The sequence below is a fragment of the Caretta caretta genome, chromosome 6, assembly GCF_965140235.1.
Source record: "Caretta caretta isolate rCarCar2 chromosome 6, rCarCar1.hap1, whole genome shotgun sequence".
Classification (NCBI taxonomy): domain Eukaryota; kingdom Metazoa; phylum Chordata; order Testudines; family Cheloniidae; genus Caretta; species Caretta caretta.
Window position 1 is genome coordinate 20,103,916 of NC_134211.1, and position 19,757 is coordinate 20,123,672.

Consider the following 19,757-nt stretch of genomic DNA (forward strand, 5'->3'; position numbering starts at 1 on the left):
CATGCTCAAATAAATTGGTTAGTCTCTAAGGTGCCACAAGTACTCCTTTTCTTTTTGCGAATACAGACTAACACGGCTGTTACTCTGAAACCTGTCATAGATAAGAGAGAAGACAGTAGAAGGGAGAAGAAGAAAAAATAGGTTTCTTTTCATAGTCCAGTGGAGGGTGAGTGGGTGGTGATTGTCAGTTTGAGGTTGGTGTCAGTTTGAGTGATGCGCAAAGTGTCTAATCATCCTGAGGTCTGGTTTGGAAGAAAGCTGGATCAGAGGTGAGATGATGCTTCTCTTCCCTCCCTCCCATCCCCCCAATGGTTAAAGCTGGCAATCAGACAAGACAGTAAAACAAAATCTAGATGAAACCTGAGAAAAACCATGGCCTGATGCTCAATAGCCTTGATACCTATAACTAGGAACAAAAAATAAAGAAGAACAAAGTAGAGACATAAAGAAGCAACAAAATGACAAAAGCAGAACAAAAGACCAAGACTTTCCCTTCTAAGTTACTCAGTCTAAGATACCTTGTCTCGGTTTCCCATGGGCTGAGAAGTAATTACTTTCCTTTCAGAGTTTTCCAGTAGTGCATCTAATTCAAACAATGCTATTTAAAAACAGATCTTGAACAAACTCAAAGCAATCTGAAATATAGCAAAAAGTCCAGTCATCAAAACAAAGTGCATGCAAGGTTCCAGCATGCACTGGGTCCTCCTTAACATGGTTTAGGTTAAATGATCTTAGGACTTTCCCCAAAGAGCCCTAATAGGCCTTAAATTTGTTAGTCTCTTTTCTGGAGGTAGGTCATGCCAGATGGTATGTTGACACAACTCCTCACTCCCAATCTTCAGCCCCCCAAATTAAAAAAGGATCAATAACACAGTAAAAATCCCACAAAATGTTGGACGTACTTTTGAAAAATATAGATGAAAGTCGTTGGTAGATGATGTTCCCTTTCTCACCCTAGATGGTAACTGCTTAATACAGTCACACTAGAAAAGTGTTTTGAAATCAAAGGTTTTGCAGGGTAACTGCTAGTGCTTTATTATTCTCTCCCTACCTGTTGTTTTATAAATACAGTGTGTAGCTGTCTCCCTGCAGATGAGAGAGGTGGTGCACGGGGACTTAATCGTTGCATAGTAGTGCAAGACTGGGTGCCAAGTACTTCCTGTTCAAGAAATCATTCCGAGCTCCACTTCTCCAATCTGCAGAGATGATTACAAACTTTCCCTAGAAAGGTATTATTGCTCACTTCATTTTTAAAAAAAGCACACCTCTCTTACTCTAGCTGATACTTAAATTTGACCCGAGAGCTCAAGTAAAAATCCAATAGCTAAGAGAAGCTCTTCTGCTGTGCCCCATGGCACATACAGAAAGGTGTTGATTTCATATCCTCAGTTACCTCTAGTATTTGGGGAAGGAGAAACTTCATTGTGTAATTCATGCATTATTCCAGATGTACCTGGTATAGTTAAAATCTTCAATGTTTAGGTACCCCCTACTCCTCTCGCCTCCCACCCCCCAACAGAAAATGTTTGTGTGTGGCACATGTTGGCATCCACAGAGCTTAAAATGCAGTTCTGCCCTAATGAATACCTTTTAAAGAAAAAGTTTTGTGGGGTGTGTTTCACATTTTAAAGTGTGTTCATTAGTCTTCAATGCTAACACCACATTGAGATGAAATTTCTTCTGTCAGCTATAGTTTGTTAATTTCCCATTTTGTTTACTTTGCAACCATAAAACACTTCTAGAGCAGTTTTTCTGTCCTGTGTATGCCATGTATAGGAGTTTATATGTAAAAGTCATTTTTTGTAAGTTTGTTTACATATTTTATGTAAATATATACAAATGTAATAGGCTGGTACACTGCAAGCATTGTATCAGCATGAGTTATTCTAAAGTAGTGCAATAATATCTCTGAATTTATGGTGGTTTGAAATTGCTTTTCCCCTTGAACTCTCAATGTAATATGTGGTGTAGATGTGGCTTTCACAAAACCATAGCACTTAACCAAGCTGGTTAGGTTAGAGCAGTAGTTCTCAACCTTTCCAAGCTAGTGTACCCCTGAAGCCGAAGCCCCGCCACCTGGGGCTGAAGCATGTAACTTAGCTTCACGGAGCTCCCTGTGGCGTGGTTGCCACCCCCTAACACCAGCCCTGCACTCTGCAACTCCCCTAAATGCATCCTGTGCACCCCCATGTTGAGAAACACTGATCTAGATGAGTAGATATACCCCTGGAACACCTCTGAGTACCCCCAATGGCCCTGGATGAGAACTACTGGGTTAGAGTACGTTGTTGTTGTTTTTTTACCTTTTTACTAAAAGCTGTGCTACCACTGGACAATCAAGGGAGCTCTCTAATCTCCTCTGGATGATCAGAGTTCGGTTAGGTCTACACAACCCACCCCCCTTCCTGGGTTTCAGAGCCTGAGCTTCAGCCCGAGCCACATCTTCAGAGTGCTGTCTGTACAGCTATTTTTACAGCACTAGTGCAAGCCCCACTAGCCTACTCCTGTCAGCCCAGGTTGGCAGCCTGCTTCAAAATGCTGTGTAGAAATACCCTTCACGTCCTGAGTTTCGCACTTTAAACTCAGGACCTTCAGGAGCTGGATCTTGGAGGTGGGTGCGCACCTCTTGTGCAAGGGAAAAGGGACTTGAGCCATGAAATAGTAGTTCCTGCTTATTGCGAGGAAGTGACACTGAAGAGGAGTCTCTCTCTTATCCTTAAGCTCAGCTCCAGGATGTTGGTGTTGAGATTTGCCGCCTTTGGTGTGTCTGTGGGGGCTTAAGGGGAAAATGTAGCCTGAAAAGTGAGGAAGCTAAGATCTTGGGCCCCACACTGCCTCAACTTTGCTTTCATTTTTGGTCAGTATGGATTAGTCCTGCTTTGGGAGAAGCCAGTGGACAGTTGTGTGGGGTTGGGGAGGTTTCACAGTGACAGTGGATGTGATATTCTCCCAACAGAATAAAGCATTGGAGTAAAAATGTCCCTGGCTTTAAACATTGAGGCAGATTTAAAAAGCTATGTCAGTTTTCACTTGAGATGCAGCATGTGCTGGTGATACAAGTGACTTAATGTTAAAGGTGAACCATTTCTTGTTGACAGCCTGATTCATGATGGTCGGGGAAAAGCGAACTTTGGTGCTGAATCACAAATAGTTTTGTTGCACTTGTTTAAAAAGCAATCTCAAACTTTTGTTGCTCATTTACAATATGTATAACTTATGTGATTTCTTGTTCTGAAATGCAGCATGTGCCGAGGTATCTGATGTCTTCTCTTCTTGATGAAACAATTGATGCAGTTGCAGCAGGGCTAAGCACAGCGGTATACCAGCGACCTCTGCAACCACGGGCGCCAGCTAGGCAGAAAAGAAAAACAGGTGAGGGGATCAGAACCCTTCCAGGATTCCTAGTCTACAAAGTAAAAGGTTTCAGTGAACAAAGCATGAGACAAACTGAAAACAGTACAGTAGATATGTCTGCTTACCTCCATGGTACTGCATGATTACATCACTCTAATGCTTTTAAAGAGAACTTGTATTCAGTTAAAAACCAGTGACGCATTTAAACCGAGCTTTTATATCCCTACCCTTCCAACTGCACTATTTAATTCTAGTTTTTGGATCCTTTGCAGCACATCACAGCTTTTTCTTTTGTAAACTTGTTTGTAGTCTGTAGGGAAACTTTACGTGTGTGTGTGTGTGTGTGTGTGTGTGTGTGTGTGTGTGTGTGTACACAATTCTGCTTGTCAGTCAAATACTTTGCTATGCTTGTCTCTTCAGGTAGAAAGAAGAAAGCAGGCAAAAAAAGAACTCAGACAAAGTCTTCCGTTGGAAAAAAGAGTTCAGGGACATGGATCAAGAGACGTAAGCGTCGAGTAAAGAGGAGAAAGGGGAAGAAGATACGAGTAAGTTCAGATATCAGTTTATGCTGGTATAAAAAAGTCTCTGCCATTATTTTAATTTCTCTGGTGTAACACTGTAAGCCATCACACACTAAATACATTGTTTTAATGGCCACAAGCATGACTTGAATACAGGTGAATTATGTACAATGTATATAATATAGTCCTATGAGAACGATACTTAATAGAGGAGCTTTTTTCATCTATTTACTACTCAGTACTGTCTTCAGTAAATTTAGAACGTAAGAGCGGCCATACTGGGTCAGGCCAAAGGTCCATCTAGCCCAGTATCCTGTCTTCCGACAATGGCCGATGCCAGGTGCCCCAGAGGGAATGAACAGAACAGGTAATCCCTCAAGTGATCCATTCCCTGTAGCCTATTCCCAGCTTCTGGCAAACAGAGGCTAGGGACACCATCCCTGCCAATCCTGGCTAATAGCCATTGATGGACCTATGCTCCATGAATTTATCTAGTTCTTTTTTGAACCCTGTTATAGTCTTGGCCTTCACAACATCCTCTGGCAAGGCATTCCACAGGTTGACTGTGTGTTGTGTGAAAAAATACTTCCTTTCGTTTGTTTTAAGCCTGCTACCTATTAATTTCATTTGGTGACCCCCAGTTCTTGCGTTGTGAGGAGGAGTAAATAACATTTCCTTATTTATTTTCTCCACACCAGTCATGATTTTATAGAGTTCAATCATATCCCTCCTTAGTCATCTCTTTTCCAAACTGAAAAGTCCCAGTCTGATTAATTGCTCCTCATATGGAAGCCGTTCCATGCCCCTTATAATTTTTGTTGCCCTTTTCTGAACCTTTTCCAATTCCAATATATCTTTTTTTGAGATGGGGTGACCAGACCTGCACACAGTATTCAAGATGTGGGCATACCATGGATTTATACAGAGAAAATACGATATTTTCTGTCATCTTATCTATCCCTTTCTTAATGATTCCCAACATTCTGTTCGCTTTTTTGTCCGCTGCTGCACGTTGAGTGGATGTTTTCAGAGAATTATCCACAATGACTCCAAGATCTCTTTCTTGAGTGGTAACAGCTAATTTAGACCCCATCATTTTATCTGTATAGTTGGGATTATGTTTTCCAGTGTGCATTACTTTGCATTTATCAGCATCGAATTTCATCTGCCATTTTGTCTCCCAGTCACCCAGTTTTGAGAGATCCTTTTGTAGCTCTTCACAGTCTGCCTGGGACTTAACTATCTTGAGTAGTTTTGTGTCATCTGTAAATTTTGCCACCTCACTGTTTACCCCTTTTTCCAGATCATTTATGAGTATGTCGAATAGGACTGGTCCTAGAACAGACCCCTGGGAGACACCACTATTTATCTCTCTCCATTCTGCAAACTTATTCCTACCCTTTGTTTCCTATCTCTTAACCAGTTACCAATTCATGAGAGCACCTTCCATCTTATCCCATGACTGCTTAATGTTGAGAGTGCTAGTGTTCCTACTAAAAGAAAAGGAGTACTTGTGGCACCTTAGAGACTAACAAATTTATTTGGGCATAAGCTTTCGTGAGCTACAGCTCACTTCATCAGATGCATTCAGTGGAAAATACAATGAGGAGATTTTATATACACAGAGAACATGAAACAGTGGGTGTTACCATACACACAGTAACGAGTGTGATCGGGTAGGGTGAGCTATTACCAGCAGGAGAGAAGAAAAACCTTTCGTAGTGGTGATCAAGGTGGGCCATTTCCAGCAGTTGGCAAGAACGCGTGAGGAACAGTATGGGGGGAAAATAAACACGGGAAAATAGTTTTATTTTGTATAATGGTGCATCCACTCCCAGTCTTTATTCAAGCCTAATGTAATGGTGTCCAGTTTGCAAATTAATTCCAATTCAGCAGTCTCTCACTGGAGTCTGTTTCTGAAGTTTTTTTTGTTGAAGAATTACGACTTTTAGGTCTGTAATCGAGTGACCAGAGAAATTGAAGTGTTCTCAGACTGGTTTTTGAATGTTAATTCTTGACGTCTGATTTGTGTCCATTTAGTCTTTTACGTAGAGACTGTCCAGTTTGACCAATGTACATGGCAGAGGGGCATTGCTGGCACATGATGGCATATATCACATTGGTAGATGTGCAGGTGAACGAGCCTCTGATAGTGTGGCTGATGTGATTAGGCCTTATGATGGTGTCCCCTGAATAGATATGTGGACACAGTTAGCAACGGGCTTTGTTGCAAGGATAGGTTCCTGGGTTAGTGTTTTTGTTGTATGGTGTGTGGTTGCTGGTGAGTATTTGCTTCAGGTTTGGGGGCTGTCTGTAAGCAAGGACTGGTTTGTCTCCCAAGATCTGTGAGAGTGATGGGTCGTCCTTCAGGATAGGTTGTAGATCCTTGATGATGCGTTGGAGAGCTGGTGCAGAAGGTGATGGCTAGTGGCGTTCTGTTATTTTCTTTGTTGGGCCTGTCCTGTAGTAGCTGACTTCTGGGAACTCTTCTGGCTCTGTCCATCTGTTTCTTCACTTCAGCAGGTGGGTATTGTAGTTGTAAGAATGCTTGATAGAGATCTTGTAGGTGTTTGTCTCTGTCTGAGGGGTTGGAGCAAATGCGGTTGTATCGTAGAGCTTGGCTGTAGACAATGGACCGTGTGGTGTGGTCTGGGTGAAAGCTGGAGGCATGTAGGTAGGAATAGCGGTCAGTAGTTTCCAGTATAGGGTGGTGTTTATGTGACCATTGCTTATTAGCACCGTAATGTCCAGGAAGTGGATCTCTTCTGTGGACTGGTCCAGGCTGAGGTTGATAGTGGGATGGAAATTGTTGAAATCATGGTGGAATTCCTCAAGGGCTTCTTTTCCATGGGTCCAGATGATGAAGATGTCATCAATGTAGCGCAAGTAGAGTAGGGGCATTAGGGGACGAGAGCTGAGGAAGCGTTGTTCTAAGTAAGCCATAAAAATGTTGGCATACTGTGGGGCCATGCGGGTATCCATGGCAGTGCTGCTGATTTGAAGGTATTCATTGTCCCCAAATGTGAAATAGTTATGGGTGAGGACAAAGTCACAAAGTTCAGCTACCAGGTTAGCCGTGACATTATCGGGGATACTGTTCCTGACGGCTTGTAGTCCATCTTTGTGTGGAGTGTTGGTGTAGAGGGCTTCTACATCCATAGTGGCCAGGATGGTGTTTTCAGGAAGATCACCGATGGATTGCAGTTTCCTCAGGAAGTCAGTGGTGTCTCGAAGATAGCTGGGAGTGCTGGTAGTGTAGGGTCTGAGGAGGGAGTTTACATAGTTAGACAGTCCTGCTGTCAGGGTGCCAATGCCTGAGATGATGGGGCGTCCAGGATTCCCAGATTTATGGATCTTGGGTAGCAGAAAACCCCAGCTTGGGGTTCTAGGGGTGTGTCTGTGCGGATTTGTTCTTGTGCGTTTTCAGGGAGTTTCTTGAGCAAATGGTGTAGTTTCTTTTGGTAACTGTGTGTTCCTACTGTAGCACTGTATGAAAAGAGCTTCTTCATGTTTCTCATTTGGACCAGTAATGCTAGGGATTGAGCATTTCTGCCCCTAACTCTTCCACTGAAATCCCTGGGAAACAGGAGTTTCTTCACTCCTTCTGCACTATGGGAGAATGGGAAGTTAGTCTACTTGAACTAACATCTAAGCATATTTGCATGGCTTGCTGCCAAACCCTGGAATTAAACATATGGTTCAATGTATAAACTGAACCCTGCAGATTTCACACTCTGCTCTTGCGCATGAACTGCCACTTTTGTTTGACAGCAGTCCACGCTCACTTGAAATGTGAGTCTCCATCACCCTCTGTTTCTAAGCCCACTGATAAACTATGGAATTTTTACATCCATGTCAAACTTAAGGGTATGTCTACACTGCAAGCAGTACAGTGGCACAACTGCAGTGCTGCAGCTTGTCATACTCTGCTTTAAGTGGTGGTTATTCCCTACAGTTACAATTTTCCCTTTCCACTGTCTTTAGAGTAGTTAAGATCATGTGGAGTTTGATAGCATCCCTTTTGAACGACAGAACCTTGTGTTAAGGTATCGTATTTCAGAAATTAACTTGAGTGGTCTTTTCAATGTAATATGTGCAACTTACTGAGTGTATATACTAGAAGCATGACGTACAGGTTCAATAAAAATGTTTTTACACAGAAATGTAAAATTACCCTCATCAACCTATGCAAGTTCCATTTTACTGACTACAGTACACTAAATAAAAATAGTAAACGTTGCAGTCCTCACCATATCAGCTGGACACTAGTGAGAGAAGTTAGGGCCTCGAACACAGAGCACACTCATGCCCAACACCTGCAGGCCTCACGCATTCTTAACCTGCTTGCTCTGCAAACTTCAACCCAAATCAAAGTAAAACAATTTTTTGCAAACTGCCACATGCTTTTAGTGCCAGGTATCACCCCCTCTTCCCTCCTTACACTTGTAGCTAATTTGGATGTTGATAGAAGCCGATCTTGCAATGCATAGTAGTTAATAACTTTTTTTTCCTCACCCCGTCCAGGTGAAAAATGAGGTTACTGCACGCTCCCGTATTGCAAGAACTCTTGGCCTTGGTAAACCTGTACATGGAGCTTCATTCCCTTCTGTGTATAAAACAATAGAACCCTCACTTGGCCTTATGAGAGCAGATATTGGTGCAGCTTCTCTGTCTGTGTTTGGAGATCCCTATGAACTGGACCCATATGACAGGTAAGATCTTGGGATCAAGACCACAGATCTGATAATTTCTCAGATGTGTTTTAATGCTGTTAAAATATTTTAATACTAAATACCTGGATGCCTTCAAAATTAAATATTTTAAATATATATGTATTTGGAGGCGGGGTCATAATTAAGACTAAGATTATGTCACAGAGGTCACAGATTCCACGACTTCCAGAGATCTCTGTGACATTTTCTGCTTCACCCCGGAGCAGCGGAGCTGGAGCTTTCAGGTGGCAGGGGGCCCCCACACCTCTGAGCTGCTGCAGGGGGTGAGTGTTGGACCGCCCCCCACCACCACAGCAGGGCTCAGTCTTGGGCTTGCATCACCCCTTCAGTCCCATTTTTGTCACCGTAATTTTTAGTAAAAGTCAGGGACAGGTCATGGATGATTAACAAAAACTCATGGAAGCCTGTGACCTGTCCCTGACTTTTACTAAAAATTACGGTGACAAAATCTTAGCCTTAGTCATAATATTTACCAGTAATATAAAACTACAGACCAAAAGATGACTAGTGGTTGTGCCCAACTTCAGACTTTTTAGAGGGGCCTGATGTTCAGAAATTGCTGAGTATATCCACCCGCTGAAAATCAAGCCATTTTAAGAAGTCTCATGTCGGGCATACAAAAATCATTAGTCACCTGTGTGAAGCTACTTAAGTGTCTTTAGAATCTGATTCTTGTTAACTAACTAGTGACTGAATGTGATATTCTTTATTAAGAAGTAGTTAGCAAATTTTGGGGGTTATAATGATGCAGTGCCTTAACTCTAAAAGTACAATGAATCTGTGGGGTTATATGGGTCTCTTCTCTCCCATTCCCCTTCAATTTTAGAATCTTGAATCAGAAGAAATCCTGCCAGATCATGTCAAAATGCCACTTCTGAGTCACTTATCTCATGAATAAGTCTGAAACCTCTTTTTAAAGCTTAACCTTAAATTGAAAAAGCATATTTGACCATTGTCATTAAAGGGATACTGCCCATTTGAAGTCTAATATATTTTAGAAAAGATTTAAAGATTGTTTCTGATAAGACACCTTCCCTTGAATATCCCCCTAACTTTTGTGATTTTATAGTTGTGTTTATCCATATGTTAAAAAAAACGAAACAAAAAAACTTCCTTCCTGCTGCAGTTTGAGACACCCATACAAACCACTATAAAGAACTATTGTATGCAAAAAGTTAACTAAAAGAAAGGGAGGAAACTTTTTTTCTATGTTCTTTCAGGTCTAGTAGCCTTCGCTGTGGTGTCAATAGTAGATAATTGTTTAAACATGGGTTTTTAAGTTGACAGTTTCCCTTTGTGTGTGTTTGTGTCTGCAGTAATGAAGAGATTCCAGCCAACCCAGCTTCACCTGTGAGCGCCAAAAGGAGAATTCTTTCCCAGTCAGCATTAAGATCTCATCGGCCTGTGGCTAGACCCGTTTCTGTTGGACTTTCTGGGTAAGGCAGCCAAATTATTATTATTTTTTAATTGTATAAAAACAGACCGAAGGAATCTGGGTCATAAGACTGAATGAGCTTTTTGACTCTGGGTATCCAGAATCAGAGCACATTTTGGCCTTTCTTGGGCAGTTGCTAAGGAACTTCAACTAAGGCTTTGTGTTTGTCACGGAAGTCATGGATGCGCCTGGTCTGGGGGCTGCCTGAGCAGCTTGGGCAGCCCCCAAGCCAGGTACACTGGCCACTGCTGAGGCAAAGTTGGGCCCTCCCCTGCCCCCCAGCAGCAGGAGTTTAGGTGTCGGGGAGATAGGGGTTGGGGTGCGAGGCAGTGCTTACCTCGGGGTGGGGGGCTCCCCAGAAGGGTGACAGGAACTCCCCTCCCTGAGCTCCTAGGTCCACATGCTGCCTCTGCCTGTAGGCCCTGCCCCCGCAGCTCCCATTGGTCACGGTTCCCAGCCAATGGGAGCTGCAGACCTGGGGCTTGGGGTGGAGCAGAGGCAGCACATGCAGCTAGGAGCTGGGGTTGCTGCTTCCCAGGAGCTGGGCAGGGATCCTGATCAAGCCCCACCAACCCTTTTGAACCACCTCCCAGCACCCGCGGCACCCCTCGGGCTGCAATTCCCACCCCCCCAAACAACTGTGGCACCCCCCATGCCACAACCCCTCAAGTACCCGGCATGCCCCCCAGCACCCACCACGCCCCCAGGGCCGCCCTCCTGAGCCACCCTCCCCACCCCCAGTTTTAGTTAGAGGTATATAGTAAAAGTCATGGACAGGTCACAGGCTGAGAATTTTTGTTTATTGCCTGTGACCTGTCCATGACTTTTACTAAAAATACCTGTGACTAGAACATAGCCTTAACTATAATACATTTTACACTAGTAACAGTTCAGTTAGTCACATTGAGACACCTGCAGTTGGGAGATTTTTTTTTTAAAGCACTTAGCCTTGTGCTTTAAACTCTGTCATGCTTTCTTTGGCTGTCTTTCCTCGTGATTCACTGTATCCCATTTTTACATCCTCCTTGCTTGCTCCTCATTCAGTAGATCTAACTAACATTTTGAAATTTCAGATTTGGAAGTTATCCCTTCTTGTTCTGACGTGGTTGGGCCATTTGTTACCTTATATGTTTAAAATGCAACATTTGTCTGGGAGCACTGAGGAACCTGCAGTCTCTCTCAGTTAAAAATTGTGTCTGAGAAGTGGCGTGCACCACAAAAAAGGGTCCTCATATTGCACTTCAGAAGAGTGGGCATATAACTGGTTCTACACAATGCGGTGCAAGAAGCTGCATATAATCTGAGAAGGAGATCAGTAAACTAGCAGATGATTTGGGTGACTAATCTGTTTCCTCTGCCATTTGATAGAGGTTAGAAGGAGACTGAGGAAAGAGTGTTCACTTTTAACCTCTGGTTGTGTGTACTGGGCAGTCAGTGATTCAGCTTTCCTCTGTTCAAATAAGCAGCAGAATATTTGGGACAGTATCCCTTTAATAAACAGGAATGGAATGCTGGAACTGGGACGTTCAGTTGCAGTTGATTGGAGGAGTTGGCTGAAGGAAGTGCAGTGAGAGCTTCAGGATTCCAGTGTGTTGGTGGCTGGCGGAGACGGGACAGAGCTGAGCGAATGAGGGAGGCCGGGGGACAGATTAGGGTATGAGTGAAAGGAAAAAGGAGAGTAAAAAAACCACTAGAGCAAGGAGAAAGTGAGTGTGGGGGAGAGAAGACTGGAAACACACACCCACACCCACCCACCCCACTGGAAAAATAAGGGAGCTCCAGGTTGTCATCTCACTGCCCCGATGGTATGATGGGTTTAAGTGGCTGCCTGTCTTTAGTTTGCAAGCAAGATAATCTCAGGAATAATGTGGTCATGCCTCTTGGCTATTTGATATTTTTCTCCACTTCCCCACCTCTCATTTGGAGGAAGAGGTTTTGGGAAGTCTCAGTGATCCTGTGGGATGGCTTTGGGGGTAGCTTCTTGTTCAGAAGGCAGAATTACTTACCTGTAATTCAGCAGCTCTGAAGACATCACTTGACTGAATTACTGCTCATCTTCCCATCAGAGCTAGAAGGCAAACATTTTTACACTATCTGGTAGTTCTGTCATGTAGGCATAAACTTCTGGCACAAATAATACTTTAAAGGTTGGACTGCTATTTGCGTTGTGCTCATCATGAACTGAAGTGGAGTGCCCCAAACGGCACTGAGACACTGGCACTTAGTCTGCCCTTCAGCTGTGCCTACTGGTGCCTCAGTGAGCCAATAATATTTGAGAGTTATGGAAGTTCTAGAAAAAAGACCCAAGAGTAGGCATCCAGTAAAATGATGTCTCCAGAGGAGACAAAGTATAGGTAAGTAATTTCCCTAATGGTTAGGTAATACAGGGAGAGGGCTTTGTGTTGTCTGTAGTTGAGCCCATTAATCTAGCTCTTGGATTTAATTTGTCATGCACTCCGGTTCTTTTACAATAGGTGCCCATAAACCACTAAGTTAACTTAAGTAAATTCTATGAGATAGTAATATAGGTCTGCTGAAAAGTAAACTGGGGAATGGGGAGGAAAGGTTGAGATAGACCAGACAGCTATGTTGGGAGATATGCTTATGATAAACTTCTGAATGACACATTATGGTTATTAAAAAAATTAATAAGGTCTTGGTAAAAAAGTGTGTGTTTTTCAAGCAATTGAGTGACACTTCCAAGTAGTTTTATTTCAGATGGCCACTGTAGTGGCTGAAGGCATTTGGCTTTAATTCTGATTTCATGCTTCAGAGCATACTGAAGACATGCAGGTATCTGATATAACCACTCACTTTGCCATTGTATGGCACCAGTCCAGAGAGTAGGTATTTTGACCACCTCTCAGCAGAGGGCAGCAGAAGCTGAATGCCTTTTGTGAAGTCAGCTCCTATAAAGGGAACTGTACTGGCTGAGCACACAGTTCTTTTGCAAGCCCCCAATAGCTGATCTTAGTCTCATTGTAATGTAATCCATTTGTACAGTCTGAGAGCAATGTAAAAGTAAGGAAAATGTAACCCATCTGTAACATGCAGGAGAAGTGTGCCTGTCTTGATTCCTGATCAAGAAACAGAAGCTTCCCCTGCGCCTGACCTGTTGGGAAGCATCCTGTCTGGACAGAGCCTCCTCATGATGAGTGGGTCTGATGTGGTCATCAACAGAGATGGTTCACTAACAGCAAAGAGGGCAGGTGAGGGTTTGGCTTCAGTTCTTAATTAACTGTTTCGTGTTTAGTCACATGGGTCTCTATCCTATAAACACTACATATGTGCTTAACTTTGAGCATATACATAAACGTTTATGGGATCAGGGTGGTAGGTAGTAACTAGGGTCAAAATAGTAAGCTTTTGACATGTACACCCATGCTTCTGTTTTAATTGCATAGTGACAAGGTCATTGGAAGAACTGGTTTAATGGGAGGTGGTGGTTGTCACTGTATAAGTAGGGCCCTACCAAATTCACAGTCCATTTTGTTCGATTTCACGGTCATAGGAATTTAATACTTGTAAATTTCATGATGTCAGCTATTTAGATCTGAAATTTCAGGGTGTTGTGATTGTAGGGGTCCTGACCCGAAAAGGAATTGTGGGTGAGGTCGTAAGGAGGTTGTAGGGGGTGTTGCGGTGCTGCTACCCATACTTCTGCGCTGCTGTTGGCGGCGCTACTTTCAGAGCTGGGCAGCTGGAGCATGGTGGCTCCTGGCCGGGAGCGCAGCTCTGAAGGCAGAGCCGCTGCCAGCAGCAGCACAGAAGTAAGGATGGCCTGGTATGGTATTGCCATCCTTACTTCTGCGCTGCCTGCCAGAGCTGGGCCCTCAGTTAGCAGCCGCCACTCTCTGGCTGCCCAGTCTGAGGGCAGCAGCACAGGACTATGGGTGGCATGGCATGGTATTGCCACCTTTACTTCTGCGCTGCTGCTGGCAGGGCGGTGCCTTCAGAGCAGGGCCCACGTCCAATAGCTGCTGCTCTCTGGCCGCCCAGCTCTGAAGGCAGCGCAGAAGTAAGGGTGGCAATACTGTGACTCCTCTAAAATAACCTTGCAACCCCCTCCCCTCCTACAACTCCCTTTTGGGTCAGGACTCCCAATTTGAGAAACACTGGTCTCCCCCTGTGAAATCTGTATAGTATGGGGTAAAAGCGCACAAAAGACCAGATTTCATGGGGGGAGACCAGGTTTCATGATCCGTGACACGTTTTTCATGACCATGAATTTGGTAGGGCCCTATATATAAGTACTGCACTGTAGCTGTTTTGTCATTTATCACAACTCTCAGTGAACTGGATTAAGCAAAGGGAACTTAAAACCCATTTTTCCTGGAATTTTACATGTTTACTGCCTTCTTATTTGTGAAGTACACTGAGCTATCTGTTCATACCATTTACAAAGTACAGCGATGAAGAGCTGGGCAAGAAAATTAAATACTTGGTAGGGTAGGTGCTGTGTTCATATATTCAGGTACATGCACTCTCCTGACTTAATCATTCTTATCTTGGAAAATATCTGTTCATATTGAAAACTTAAACATAATTCTTAAAGCTAATTGTTCTTTAGTTCCCCACATATCGCTGTCCACATACGTTAATCGGTCTATGGCTAAAAGATTAGAGACCATCTCATTATATGGCCTTTGGTGTTTCCAAGTGCACTTTCTACTCTACTAGTGATATTTGATTGCCACAAAGACACCGTTGTCCAACATAAGCCTTGAGCATTTGACTAAAATGGTAGTGGGTGTGGTGGCTTGCTGTTGCCAAGAATGCTTCCACAGGCAAAAGTGGAAGATTAAGACTTGTACAGAGTTAATGTTACTTTCATTTTGGAATAAAAGAAGTAAATGTTGAAAAGAGTAACTTTTTCTTTTGTATGTTTTAGTTCCGTCACTGCAGAGAAACTCACTTAGTGACTTAAGAGTAGAAGATGGATCAGGAGAAAATCTTCAACCAAGTACATTGCACTCAGGGACCATAGCAAGCAGCTCCAGTGCAGAACCTTCAGTTTCATTGGGGCTGAATCCTCACACCACCTCATCAAGCTTATTTTCAACATCATCCTCATTAAGCAGGTTCAAGAAGGCAGTGAACCCGGCACAGACAACAGCGGGAAGAGCAGCTGTTAGATTAGAATATTCAATGACTCCTAGATCTGTTCAGACTCTCAGTGTGGCAAATCCAAGCAGACCTGGTCTAAAATCAGATGAAATGTCTAGATTTAATGGGGATTCTAAACATGCAGTGCCCTCTTGCTCCACATTTTCAAAACCCTTCAACAGTAACTCTAATTTGAGTTCAAAAAGTGTAGAAGTGAGACAGCTGCTAAAACCAGCAGCTCCCAAGAGGCTTGATATCTCTGAGCTTCCCAGGATACCAAAGATTAAAAAGGAAGTCGTCAGCAGGCATTCGGAATCAGAACCTTCAGGGAACCAAAACTGTGACATCCCCAGTTCCTGTATAACCCAGCTGACTGGCAAAGGGAGCACTAATCAGTCAGGAAAAGGTAGCAAGATGGAAAGCAACAAGTCAAATACCAAGGAATCTCAACAACAGACACACACAAGTGGAGGCTCTTTTTCCACAAATACAGGTGTCTATGGGAGTACAACACTGCTGGGGTCATCCAGGAGTAAAGGTGTAAGCTCTTCTTTTGAGAGCTTTAAGATTAATATTCCTGGAAACGCAGGGCATTCCAGCAGACTGTCTAATCCTGGGTTTTGTAATACCTTCCGCCCTGTAGACAACAAAGTGCAACAGAAAGAGAATCCTTCCCCTCTCTTCTCAATTAAAAAACCAAAGCAGATCAAAAGTGAAATATTATACGATCCCTTTGATCCAACAGGCTCAGATTCAAGTTCAACAAACAGCAGTCCTGAAAGGCTTGTCTCAGGGGTGCCGCTAACAAATATCACCAGAACCATTTCGATTGAAAGTCCCAGAGTTCAAACATTTCAAACTGTACGTCGTTTTACCCCTTACACGGTAGAAAATATCTTTGGGTCGGGTGCTGAATCATCTGATGTTCCATCAAGTAACACAGAGTCTCATGATGATGTGACAATAGAGGGTAGGATTGTGGAACAGATCTCCGATACTGAACAAGAAAAAATGGATGAGGAAGAATCTCAAAGCAGTCCCTGTACTTCCTCTGCAGTCAAACGAACTTCTAATCTGGAGTATTTAAAAGAAGAAAGCAGAGAAAGTCCTCGTGTGTTCTTTGATGCAGAAGACCTAGCTAGAGTTAATATGAAGCTGGAGCCAGATAGCCACTCTAGTAATGATGGGCAGCAAAAAATCCATAAAAGAGAACAAGTGGAGAGAGAGACGCGTTCCCGATCCCGGTCAAACTCCAGCTCCCGAAGCCGGAAAAAATTGAAAAGAAAAAAGACACTCCTCAAAGAACATAAGAGAATCCCATCAAGGTCCAGGTCAAGAACACGCTCGAAGGAAAGAAGCTCCAGGTCCGCCTCTTGGTCAGCTGAAGAGGACTACAGTAAAATGCGCAAATTGAAATCCAAGAACAGGAGGTCTTCTAGTGATCGTTCCAGTAGTCATGAACGATCAAAAAAAAAGAAAGCAAAGGATAAAACGAAAGACAAAAAAGCAAAAGGTTCCTGGTCCAGGGACAGAAAGAAATCCCGGTCACGCTCAGGGAGTCCTGACAGCTCCTCTTTTGAGTTTTATGAAAGTCGAAAAAAGAAAAGGCGATCTGGCTCTCGATCAAGAGGAAGAGAGCGTTCCCGATCAAATAGCATTGAGAGAACTAAAAGGCGGAAGCACAGGAGAGACAAAAGCTATGAGAGATACGATAAAAAAGATAATAGCTCAAGGCCACGGGAGAGAAAGAGATCAAGATCCAGGTCACGGGAGAGGAGAAAATGGAGATCTAGGTCACCCTCTGTATCGAGGTCAAGGGAGCACAAAAGCACTAAATCTAGAGGGAAAAGGCCACGATCTAGATCACGCTCCAAGGAAAGAAAGCACAAGCCAAAAGAGGGGTCATCGCTTTCTACTCCAGAGAAGGATCAGAGGTCTTCAGATGACAATATATCTAGTGTTTTTGTACATTGTCATTCTTCGAAACAAGAGCTGGAAGAGCCAACACCAGAAGATGTTTCCTTAAACCTCCAGTCAGCCAGCATACCCGAAAAGGAGACTCCAAGAGACACTGCTGTACGACAGGAAAATGCCCAAGAGAGTGCAGAGATGGAGCAAATCTCTGAGGAATTTACAAATGAAGCTGCGCCCCCGCTGCCAGAGAACACACATTTTCTTGCTTCACACGACAATATAGATGCTTCCCTTGAGAGGGAATTAATAGATGGGACTGATTCAGCTGTGGTTAGTAGCCACAACAGTGTGAACCTGGAGGAGACTACAACTAAAATAGAAGATATTGAAGTGTGTCCATCTCTAATAGAATCACCTCGAGAGAAGGAAGTTATTGTGCAGGATGAAAGTGACGCAACACCAACCCAAAGCTTATCTGAAAATAAAGTTGTGGAGTGTGTGAAAGATGCTAACGATGAGTGCCCCGAGTTAGATAAAAAAGCCAATGATGTAAATAAGCCTGAGCTGGAGGCAGTATCTCAGGGTCCTGTGTTGAAAGCTAAAGCACTTGTGAAAAGGGTTACATGGAATTTACAAGAGGAAGAAAGTGATGCATTGACTGCTGAAAAAACACCAAGTAAGTTTGTGGGGTGTGGGGGGTTTGTGTGTGTTTTGCCAAAAAAAAGTCATAACTAAGGATATGATTTGGTCACAGATTCCATGACTTTAACAGATCTCCTTGACTATTTTGGCTTGGGCTTCAGCCCCACCATGACCATGCCATGATTCTGTACATTTTTGCTATGACTTCTCTGTGAATTTTGCCTAATTTTACTGTGACAAAATCATATCCATAATCATAATGCATTGAGTATGTTGTCTGTAAGGGACCGTGTTGGTGAAATAGAAAGCTGTCTCACACTTGTGTAGTGAAACTCTGAAGAAAAGTCATTGTCATAACTGTGTATGTCTACCCTACAAGCAGCACAGCTGCAACTACACTGCATAGATAGTTGCTACAGCTATGGAAGGGGTTTTTCAATTCCTGTAGTAAATCCACCCTCTTGAGAGGCAATAGCTAGGTAGTCGGAAGAATTCTTCCATCAGCCTGGCTGCATCTATGGGGGGAGGGAGGGTTAGGTTGGCTTAATTACATCACAGAGGGTATGAAATTTTTCACAGCCCTGTGCGATGGAGCTGGGTCAATCTAATTTTTAGGTGCTGACCAGGTCTCTCATTGTCTAAAGTGACCAGTGGCACAGATAACTGCTCTTCACTCTTGTTAGCCCTACAGAGCCAACACAGCTAAGAGGGACATAACGGGATTTTGTTCCTTCTTGTGCATCAACTGAATTGTTTGACAAGTTCCAATCAGTTATACTTGTGCAAACCCAATAAAAACAATAGGCTTACACAGATGTCTCTTGGCTCGTAATTGAAAGGCAGTGAGATTGTTCAGGTGTAGCCACAGACCTTCTTTGTCTTGTGGAGCCTCAGTGCTGTGTGTGATTGTGATGGAAAGAATCCAGCTGGACTCAGATCCCAGGTTGAGTGTGCAAGACTGGGAGAAAAATCATCTTTTTACTTAGCACATGTGATATGGAAATCAGTGAGACAATATGAACATAAGTCTGTCCTTGCAAGGCTGTTAAACCTCTTTCAGAGTAGAACTGCATCACAAACATCTTATTGGGGCATGATTTTCAAAAAGTGATGAGCAGCCTCTAAAATTCAGATGTTTCAAGCTGGTCACCCAAAATCACTAGTTACTTTTGAAAATGTGGGCTAGTGTGTGTAATCATATTTTCTTTTTGCAGCTGAAAATCCTCACTTAGCAGAAGTTGTGAAATATAAACTTAGTCACTGCACAGAATTCTTTCTTAGCCAGTCACATCGCTAGATCTTACGGCTTGCTTTGTACTTGTGATGCATTGGGTTTATCACTGTTGTTAAATGCTTTTTTTCTTGGGAATTTTAGGAGTGCCGTTTTACAAACTTCAGAGAGCAAAGGAAGGGGCCTGGAAAGCAGAGGACTTGAGCCAAACATTAAATCAGGTGCAGTTAAATGAGCCTCCTCCAACCAATTATATGATTCCTGAGCCTATGTTTCCTGATCTAGATTCCTCTCAGGTTGGTTCTGACTCCAAAAGCAAAGTGTCATGGAAGGCCATTCCACCTCATCCGTGACCTCGTTGTGCCCTGCCCCTTTCATTACAGAATTCTGCTCCTTCCTCTGCGTGTAGTACATTCCATACAGCCCATGCACTTCAGCAATCCGCTAACTGCTTATTCCTTCAAACCGTGCTCACACTTAGATTAAAAATCAAAGTTCATTACTTTACTTTGCAATATACTTACAGCTTCTGTTTTCCAGCATTTATTTGCCCCCCAAAATCTTGCTTTTGGGGAACAAATTGTCTTGCTGTAAAACCCAGCTTTTTGGCCATGGTTCATACTATAAATGCTTGTCCGTCTGTGCTGCCCGCCAGTGAGAAGTTGAGTAGAAGTAGTGCTGGCTGCTGGAGCACAGAAGTCTTGCTGTGGCATGGAAACCTCAGCCCTTTTGACTTAAAGAAATGTTTAGCAGTAAGTCACTTCTCTGTTTCAGTGGGTAAAAGCTGCTTTTAAATTCCCTAAACTCTGCTTTTCTGCACT

General features: G+C 43.3%; 1 protein-coding gene across 3 annotated transcripts in view; it reads left to right on the forward strand.

Moving 5' to 3' along the window:
* PHRF1 (PHD and ring finger domains 1) overlaps positions 1-19,757 on the forward strand; it is a 45,649-nt gene that overhangs the window by 18,444 nt on the left and 7,448 nt on the right. The window contains exons 1-8 of one of the 3 annotated variants that reach the window (XM_048854779.2): positions 1,116-1,229; positions 3,243-3,372; positions 3,775-3,899; positions 8,400-8,587; positions 9,925-10,044; positions 13,098-13,252; positions 14,935-17,739; positions 19,081-19,232. In XM_048854779.2, coding sequence (XP_048710736.2) covers positions 3,261-3,372; positions 3,775-3,899; positions 8,400-8,587; positions 9,925-10,044; positions 13,098-13,252; positions 14,935-17,739; positions 19,081-19,232 — 3,657 coding nt within the window. In that variant the 5' untranslated portion in view covers positions 1,116-1,229; positions 3,243-3,260. Of the gene's footprint in view, positions 1-1,115; positions 1,230-3,242; positions 3,373-3,774; positions 3,900-8,399; positions 8,588-9,924; positions 10,045-13,097; positions 13,253-14,934; positions 17,740-19,080; positions 19,233-19,757 lie in introns of those variants that run through there. The other 2 variants (XM_048854777.2, XM_048854778.2) reach the window with 2 other exon arrangements.